General features: G+C 42.8%; 1 protein-coding gene across 1 annotated transcript in view; it reads right to left on the bottom strand.

The window, feature by feature from the left end:
* Positions 1–324: 324 nt before the first annotated feature.
* The window catches only part of cops6 (COP9 signalosome subunit 6), a 15179-nt gene continuing 5703 nt past the window's right edge, over positions 325–9800 (bottom strand). The window contains exon 10 of the mRNA XM_056238839.1: positions 325–707. Within this exon, the coding sequence (XP_056094814.1) occupies positions 567–707 (141 nt within the window). The 3' untranslated portion in view covers positions 325–566. The remainder of the gene's footprint in view (positions 708–9800) is intronic.

Genomic DNA, 9800 nt, shown 5'->3' on the forward strand with positions numbered 1-9800 from the left:
AGCACAGGGTATTATGGGCGAGAGAGCACAGGGTATGGTGGGAGAGAGAGCACAGGGTATGGTGGGCGAGAGAGCACAGGGTATGATGGGAGAGAGAGCACAGGGTATGGTGGGAGAGAGAGCACAGGGTATGGTGGGAGAGAGAGCACAGGGTATTATGGGAGAGAGAGCACAGGGTATGGTGGGAGAGAGAGCACGGTATGATGGGCGAGAGAGCACAGGGTATTATGGGAGAGAGAGCACAGGGTATGGTGGGAGAGAGAGCACAGGGTATGGTGGGAGAGAGAGCACAGGGTATGGTGGGAGAGAGAGCACAGGGTATGGTGGGAGAGAGAGCACAGGGTATGATGGGAGAGAGAGCACAGGGTATGATGGGCGAGAGAGCACAGGGTATTATGGGAGAGAGAGCACAGGGTATGGTGGGAGAGAGAGCACAGGGTATGGTGGGAGAGAGAGCACAGGGTATGGTGGGAGAGAGAGCACAGGGTATGGTGGGAGAGAGAGCACAGGGTATGATGGGCGAGAGAGCACAGGGTATGATGGGAGAGAGCAGAAGACGGAGTGTTTCAGAAGAACAGGCCTCTCATGCGCCGGCCGATGCCCTGACGGTCGTACAGGACGTTAAACTTGTTGATGAACTGATTCATGCTGTTGCAGGTTTTGGTGATGGATCCCAGATACGCCATCAGACCCACGTCATTACATTGCTGAGGACACACACACTCAGATCAGACAACAGTACCTCAGTCACAGTGTGTAAATGTGATTCATCCGATCAAGCGTCTGAAGAGTTTGTGTGTGAGTGAGTGAGTGTGAGTATGAGTGTGTGAGTATGAGTGTAAGTATGAATGTGAGTGTGAGTGTGAGTGTGAGTATGAGTGTGTGAGTATGAGTGTGAGTATGAATGTGAGTGTGAGTATGAGTGTGTGAGTTTGAGTGTGAGTATGAATGTGAGTGTGAGTGTGAGTATGAGTGTGTGAGTATGAGTGTGAGTATGAGTGTGAGTGTGAGTATGAGTGTGTGAGTATGAGTGTGAGTATGAATGTGTGAGTGTGTGAGTATGAGTGTGAGAGTATGAGTGTGAGTATGAATGTGAGTGTGAGTATGAGTGTGTGAGTATGAGTGTGAGTATGAATGTGTGAGTGTGAGTATGAGTGTGCGAGTATGAGTGTGAGTATGAGTGTGCGAGTATGAGTGTGAGTATGAATGTGTGAGTATGAGTGTGAGTATGAGTGTGAGTATGAGTGTGCGAGTATGAGTGTGAGTGTGAGTATGAGTGTGCGAGTATGAGTGTGAGTGAGAGTGTGAGTATGAGTATGAATGTGTGAGTATGAGTGTGCGAGTATGAGTGTGAGTGAGAGTGTGAGTATGAGTATGAATGTGTGAGTATGAGTGTGAGTATGAATGTGTGAGTATGAGTGTGAGTATGAATGTGAGTATGAGTGTGTGAGTGTGAGTATGAGTGTGTGAGTGTGAGTATGAGTGTGAGTATGAGTATGAATGTGTGAGTATGAGTGTGTGAGTATGAGTGTGAGTATGAGTGTGAGTATGAGTGTGTGAGTGTGAGTATAAGTATGAATGTGTGAGTATGAGTGTGTGAGTATGAGTGTGAGTATGAATGTGTGAGTATGAGTGTGAGTGTGAGTATGAGTGTGCGAGTATGAGTGTGAGTATGAGTGTGCGAGTATGAGTGTGAGTATGAGTGTGCGAGTATGAGTGTGAGTATGAATGTGTGAGTATGAGTGTGAGTATGAGTGTGAGTATGAGTGTGCGAGTATGAGTGTGAGTGAGAGTGTGTGAGTATGAGTGTGAGTATGAGTGTGAGTATGAATGTGTGAGTATGAGTGTGAGTATGAATGTGAGTATGAGTGTGTGAGTGTGAGTATGAGTGTGTGAGTATGAGTGTGAGTATGAGTGTGAGTATGAGTATGAATGTGTGAGTATGAGTGTGTGAGTATGAGTGTGAGTATGAGTATGAGTGTGTGAGTGTGAGTATAAGTATGAATGTGTGAGTATGAGTGTGTGAGTATGAGTGTGAGTATGAATGTGTGAGTGTGAGAGTGAGTATGAGTGTGAGTATGAGTGTGAGTATGAGTGTGAGTATGAGTGTGAGTATGAGTGTGTGAGTATGAGTGTGAGTATGAGTGTGTGAGTATGAATGTGTGTATGAGTGTGAGTATGAGTGTGTGAGTATGAGTGTGAGTATGAATGTGTGAGTACGAGTGTGTGAGTATGAGTGTGTGAGTATGAGTGTATGAGTGTGTGAGTATGAGTGTGTGAGTATGAGTGTATGAGTGTGTGAGTATGAGTGTGTGAGTATGAGTGTGAGTATGAATGTGTGAGTATGAGTGTGTGAGTATGAATGTGTGAGTATGAGTGTGTGAGTATGAGTGTGTGAGTATGAATGTGTGAGTATGAGTGTGAGTATGAGTGTGTGAGTATGAGTGTGTGAGTATGAGTGTGAGTATGAGTGTATGAGTGTGTGAGTATGAGTGTGTGAGTATGAGTGTATGAGTGTGTGAGTGTGTGAGTATGAGTGTGTGAGTATGAGTGTGAGTATGAATGTGTGAGTATGAGTGTGTGAGTATGAATGTGTGAGTATGAGTGTGTGAGTATGAGTGTGTGAGTATGAATGTGTGAGTACGAGTGTGTGAGTATGAGTGTATGAGTGTGTGAGTATGAGTGTATGAGTGTGTGAGTATGAGTGTGTGAGTATGAGTGTGTGAGTATGAGTGTGAGTATGAATGTGTGAGTATGAGTGTATGAGTATGAGTGTATGAGTGTGTGAGTATGAGTGTGTGAGTATGAGTGTGAGTGTGTGAGTATGAGTGTGTGAGTATGAGTGTGTGAGTACGAGTGTGTGAGTACGAGTGTGTGAGTACGAGTGTGTGAGTATGAGTGTGTGAGTATGAGTGTATGAGTGTGTGAGTATGAATGTGTGAGTATGAGTGTGTGAGTTAATGTGTGAGTATGAGTGTGTGAGTATGAGTGTGTGAGTATGAGTGTGAGTATGAATGTGTGAGTATGAGTGTGAGTATGAGTGTGTGAGTATGAGTGTGAGTATGAGTGTGTGAGTATGAGTGTGTGAGTATGAATGTGTGAGTATGAGTGTGTGAGTATGAATGTGTGAGTATGAGTGTGAGTATGAGTGTGTGAGTATGAGTGTGTGAGTATGAGTGTGAGTATGAGTGTGTGAGTATGAGTGCGAGTATGAATGTGTGAGTATGAGTGTGAGTATGAATGTGTGAGTATGAGTGTGTGAGTATGAATGTGTGAGTATGAGTGTGAGTATGAGTGTGTGAGTATGAGTGTGAGTATGAGTGTGTGAGTATGAGTGTGAGTATGAGTGTGTGAGTATGAGTGTGTGAGTATGAATGTGTGAGTATGAGTGTGAGTATGAGTGTGTGAGTATGAGTGTGAGTATGAGTGTGTGAGTATGAGTGTGTGAGTATGAGTGTGAGTATGAATGTGTGAGTACGAGTGTGTGAGTATGAGTGTGTGAGTATGAGTGTATGAGTGTGTGAGTATGAGTGTATGAGTGTGTGAGTATGAGTGTGTGAGTATGAGTGTATGAGTGTGTGAGTATGAGTGTTTAAGTATGAGTGTGTGAGTGTGAGTATGAGTGTATGAGTGTGTGAGTATGAGTGTATGAGTGTGTGAGTATGAGTGTTTAAGTATGAGTGTGTGAGTATGAGTGTACGAGTGTGAGTGAGTGTGAGTGTGTGAGTGTGAGAGTGTGAGTATGAGTGTTTAAGTAAGAGTGAGTGTGAGAGTGTGTGTGTGTGAGTATGAGTGTGTGAGTATGAGTGTGTGAGTGTGAGAGTGTGAGTATGAGTGTTTAAGTAAGAGTGAGTGTGAGAGTGTGTGTGTGTGAGTATGAGTGTGTGAGTGTGAGTATGAGAGTGTGAGTATGAGTGTTTAAGTATGAGTGTGTGAGAGTATGAGTGTACGAGTGTGTGAGTATGAGTGTGTGAGTATGAGTCTGTGAGAGTATGAGTGTACGAGTGTGTGAGTATGAGTGTGTGAGTATGAGTGTGTGAGTGAGTATGAGTGTACGAGTGTGTGAGTGTACGAGTGTGTGAGTGTATGAGTGTGTGAGTGTGTGAGTATGAGTGTGTGAGTATGAGTGTGTGAGTATGAGTGTGTGAGTGAGTATGAGAGTGTGAGTATGAGTGTGTGAGTATGAGTGTGTGAGTATGAGTGTGTGAGTATGAGTGTGTGAGTGAGTATGAGAGTGTGAGTATGAGTGTGTGAGTATGAGTGTTTAAGTATGAGTGTGTGAGTACGAGTGTATGAGTGTGTGAGTATGAGTGTATGAGTGTGTGAGTATGAGTGTATGAGTGTGTGAGTATGAGTGTACGAGTGTGTGAGTATGAGTGTGAGTATGAGTGTTTAAGTATGAGTGAGTGTGAGAGTGTGTGTGTGTGAGTATGAGTGTACGAGTGTGTGAGTATGAGTGTATGAGTGTGTGAGTATGAGTGTATGAGTGTGTGAGTATGAGTGTTTAAGTATGAGTGTGTGAGTATGAGTGTATGAGTGTGTGAGTACGAGTGTTTAAGTATGAGTGTGTGAGTATGAGCGTACGAGTGTGTGAGTACGAGTGTGTGAGTATGAGTGTGTGAGTATGAGTGTATGAGTGTGTGAGTATGAGTGTACGAGTGTGTGAGTACGAGTGTGTGAGTATGAGTGTGTGAGTATGAGTGTGTGAGTATGAGTGTATGAGTGTGTGAGTATGAGTGTATGAGTGTGTGAGTATGAGTGTACGAGTGTGTGAGTACGAGTGTGTGAGTATGAGTGTGTGAGTATGAGTGTATGAGTGTGTGAGTATGAGTGTATGAGTGTGTGAGTATGATGTGTGAGTATGAGTGTATGAGTGTGTGAGTATGAGTGTATGAGTGTGTGAGTATGAGTGTATGAGTGTGTGAGTATGAGTGTATGAGTGTGTGAGTATGAGTGTACGAGTGTGTGAGTACGAGTGTACGAGTGTGTGAGTACGAGTGTGTGAGTATGAGTGTGTGAGTGTGTGAGTATGAGTGTGTGAGTATGAGTGTGTGAGTATGAGTGTACGAGTGTGTGAGTACGAGTGTACGAGTGTGTGAGTACGAGTGTGTGAGTATGAGTGTGTGAGTGTGTGAGTATGAGTGTGTGAGTATGAGTGTGTGAGTATGGCTGCGTCCCAATACCTCCCCTTACCCTAGATTTCTGCCCTAACCCTTGTTTTTGCGCGTTCTCGTGTAGGGCTAGGGTGTCCCAATACTCCAAAGAGCAAGGGGGAGTGCTATTCTCCCCTTAAAATCAACCCTCAAAACATAGTGCGGTCCGATGCAGGCTTAAAACGAAGTGGAAGATGAAATTACCCAGGATACCTTGCGAACTCAGCGAGCCGGTCAAATTTTTCAACTAAGATGGCGGACACCGCTGGAAAGGAACAATTTTATTTTAAGTATATTTTCGCAAATACGCATGTTAAAATGTCGAAATTTGTTGGAATATGTTAGTTTGATGCCCATCCAATGGACTGTTGAGTTTTCAACACTAATGTTAGAAAATATTTCACGAAGCTATCTGACGATGTTCATATGATATCTGCCGAGTGCTTCAAAAGCAAATCAAATATACATCTGATCTGGGTAAGTTAGTTAATCTAATTTTATTTTCGATTTTGGCTTCCAAGGATTATAAAAAGAAGATATGTGAGGTAAAATTTTTCAAAACTAGCCGCGTTCGTCTAGCGCATCATCTTCCCTTCACAGCGCGCTGTCATTTCTCTCTAAACCCAAACCTAACGTCAGAATCAGCACTGAGCACAATCGGTGATTGTTGTAAAGTGCAGTGTCTGCGGTTTCTAAATTGCGGGACGTTGGTAGTAAAAACAGCTACTAAAAGCACAATGATCCGCGCAAGAGACGTTGCCCCGGTTCCCATGGCGGCGCGCGCGCGTTCGGAAACGGATTGCAACTAACGTTAGACAAGCAAACTTTGGGTTTTGTGTGCGCTTCTAAACGATCAGATACAAACAAATATATGGCAAAATTACCGGAAATGCGTCTTCTATATTCCACATGTCTTCTCTGTTGATTCATCAGATGTAGATAAACGAAAACAGCCCACACAACAGGCAACACAACAACTGGAACCGGCAATTTTATGAATGAAAATAGTAGTAGAAGTAGTAGACACTTTGACGCTGCGCGTGACGTATTGAGGATTGCTGCGCTAATTTGCATATAGTGGTGTCCCATTTCATAGGGAAAGATCTTCAACTCCACTTCCCTCGTTGAGGGGACTTTACTTTCGAGGGCACTCAAAACCAAGTGGAAGTTTAAAGGGGGGAGAAATGGGACAGGGCCTATGAGTGTATGAGTATGAGTGTGTGAGTATGAGTGTACGAGTGTGTGAGTACGAGTGTGTGAGTACGAGTGTGTGAGTATGAGTGTGTGAGTATGAGTGTGTGAGTATGAGTGTGTGAGTATGAGTGTATGAGTGTGTGAGTATGAGTGTATGAGTGTGTGAGTATGAGTGTATGAGTGTGTGAGTATGAGTGTACGAGTGTGTGAGTACGAGTGTGTGAGTATGAGTGTGTGAGTATGAGTGTATGAGTGTGTGAGTATGAGTGTGTGAGTATGAGTGTTTAAGTATGAGTGTGTGAGTATGAGTGTGTGAGTATGAGTGTTTAAGTATGAGTGTGTGAGTATGAGTGTACGAGTGTGTGAGTACGAGTGTGTGAGTATGAGTGTGTGAGTGTGTGAGTATGAGTGTATGAGTGTGTGAGTATGAGTGTGTGTGTGAGTATGAGTGTATGAGTGTGTGAGTATGAGTGTATGAGTGTGTGAGTATGAGTGTATGAGTGTGTGAGTATGAGTGTATGAGTGTGTGAGTATGAGTGTTTAAGTATGAGTGTGTGAGTGTGAGTGTTTAAGTATGAGTGTGTGAGTATGAGTGTGTGAGTGTGTGAGTATGAGTGTATGAGTGTGTGAGTATGAGTGTTTAAGTATGAGTGTGTGAGTATGAGTGTATGAGTGTGTGAGTATGAGTGTTTAAGTATGAGTGTATGAGTGTGTGAGTATGAGTGTTTAAGTATGAGTGTGTGAGTGTGAGTGTATGAGTGTGTGAGTATGAGTGTATGAGTGTGTGAGTATGAGTGTACGAGTGTGTGAGTATGAGTGAGTGTGAGTGAGTGTGAGTGTGTGAGTGTGAGAGTGTGAGTGTTTAAGTAAGAGTGAGTGTGAGAGTGTGTGTGAGTATGAGTGTTTAAGTATGAGTGTGTGAGTATGAGTGTATGAGTGTGTGAGTATGAGTGTATGAGTGTGTGAGTATGAGTGTTTAAGTATGAGTGTGTGAGTGTGAGTGTATGAGTGTGTGAGTATGAGTGTTTAAGTATGAGTGTGTGAGTATGAGTGTATGAGTGTGTGAGTATGAGTGTTTAAGTATGAGTGTGTGAGTGTGAGTGTTTAAGTATGAGTGTGTGAGTATGAGTGTGTGTGTGTGAGTATGAGTGTATGAGTGTGTGAGTATGAGTGTTTAAGTATGAGTGTGTGAGTATGAGTGTATGAGTGTGTGAGTATGAGTGTTTAAGTATGAGTGTGTGAGTATGAGTGTATGAGTGTGTGAGTATGAGTGTATGAGTGTGTGAGTATGAGTGTTTAAGTATGAGTGTGTGAGTGTGAGTGTATGAGTGTGTGAGTATGAGTGTTTAAGTATGAGTGTGTGAGTATGAGTGTATGAGTGTGTGAGTATGAGTGTATGAGTGTGTGAGTATGAGTGTTTAAGTATGAGTGTGTGAGTATGAGTGTACGAGTGTGTGAGTACGAGTGTGTGAGTATGAGTGTGTGAGTATGAGTGTGTGAGTGTGTGAGTATGAGTGTATGAGTGTGTGAGTATGAGTGTGTGTGTGAGTATGAGTGTATGAGTGTGTGAGTATGAGTGTATGAGTGTGTGAGTATGAGTGTATGAGTGTGTGAGTATGAGTGTATGAGTGTGTGAGTATGAGTGTATGAGTGTGTGAGTATGAGTGTTTAAGTATGAGTGTGTGAGTGTGAGTGTTTAAGTATGAGTGTGTGAGTATGAGTGTGTGAGTGTGTGAGTATGAGTGTATGAGTGTGTGAGTATGAGTGTTTAAGTATGAGTGTGTGAGTATGAGTGTATGAGTGTGTGAGTATGAGTGTTTAAGTATGAGTGTATGAGTGTGTGAGTATGAGTGTTTAAGTATGAGTGTGTGAGTGTGAGTGTATGAGTGTGTGAGTATGAGTGTATGAGTGTGTGAGTATGAGTGTACGAGTGTGTGAGTGTGAGTGAGTGTGAGTGTGTGAGTGTGAGAGTGTGAGTGTTTAAGTAAGAGTGAGTATGAGTGTATGAGTGTGTGAGTATGAGTGTTTAAGTATGAGTGTGTGAGTGTGAGTGTATGAGTGTGTGAGTATGAGTGTATGAGTGTGTGAGTATGAGTGTACGAGTGTGTGAGTATGAGTGAGTGTGAGTGAGTGTGAGTGTGTGAGTGTGAGAGTGTGAGTGTTTAAGTAAGAGTGAGTGTGAGAGTGTGTGTGAGTATGAGTGTTTAAGTATGAGTGTGTGAGTATGAGTGTATGAGTGTGTGAGTATGAGTGTATGAGTGTGTGAGTATGAGTGTTTAAGTATGAGTGTGTGAGTGTGAGTGTATGAGTGTGTGAGTATGAGTGTTTAAGTATGAGTGTGTGAGTATGAGTGTATGAGTGTGTGAGTATGAGTGTTTAAGTATGAGTGTGTGAGTGTGAGTGTTTAAGTATGAGTGTGTGAGTATGAGTGTGTGTGTGTGAGTATGAGTGTATGAGTGTGTGAGTATGAGTGTTTAAGTATGAGTGTGTGAGTATGAGTGTATGAGTGTGTGAGTATGAGTGTTTAAGTATGAGTGTGTGAGTATGAGTGTATGAGTGTGTGAGTATGAGTGTATGAGTGTGTGAGTATGAGTGTTTAAGTATGAGTGTGTGAGTATGAGTGTACGAGTGTGTGAGTACGAGTGTGTGAGTATGAGTGTGTGAGTATGAGTGTGTGAGTGTGTGAGTATGAGTGTATGAGTGTGTGAGTATGAGTGTGTGTGTGAGTATGAGTGTATGAGTGTGTGAGTATGAGTGTATGAGTGTGTGAGTATGAGTGTATGAGTGTGTGAGTATGAGTGTATGAGTGTGTGAGTATGAGTGTATGAGTGTGTGAGTATGAGTGTTTAAGTATGAGTGTGTGAGTGTGAGTGTTTAAGTATGAGTGTGTGAGTATGAGTGTGTGAGTGTGTGAGTATGAGTGTATGAGTGTGTGAGTATGAGTGTTTAAGTATGAGTGTGTGAGTATGAGTGTATGAGTGTGTGAGTATGAGTGTTTAAGTATGAGTGTATGAGTGTGTGAGTATGAGTGTTTAAGTATGAGTGTGTGAGTGTGAGTGTATGAGTGTGTGAGTATGAGTGTATGAGTGTGTGAGTATGAGTGTACGAGTGTGTGAGTGTGAGTGAGTGTGAGTGTGTGAGTGTGAGAGTGTGAGTGTTTAAGTAAGAGTGAGTGTGAGAGTGTGTGTGTGTGAGTATGAGTGTTTAAGTATGAGTGTGTGAGTATGAGTGTATGAGTGTGTGAGTATGAGTGTATGAGTGTGTGAGTATGAGTGTTTAAGTATGAGTGTGTGAGTGTGAGTGTATGAGTGTGTGAGTATGAGTGTTTAAGTATGAGTGTGTGAGTATGAGTGTATGAGTGTGTGAGTATGAGTGTATGAGTGTGTGAGTATGAGTGTTTAAGTATGAGTGTGTGAGTGTGAGTGTTTAAGTATGAGTGTGTGAGTATGAGTG

Source organism: Rhinichthys klamathensis, unplaced genomic scaffold (genome assembly GCF_029890125.1).
Source record: "Rhinichthys klamathensis goyatoka isolate OS25496 unplaced genomic scaffold, OSU_Roscu_1.1 h1tg000545l_1, whole genome shotgun sequence".
NCBI classification, from domain to species: Eukaryota; Metazoa; Chordata; class Actinopteri; order Cypriniformes; family Leuciscidae; genus Rhinichthys; species Rhinichthys klamathensis.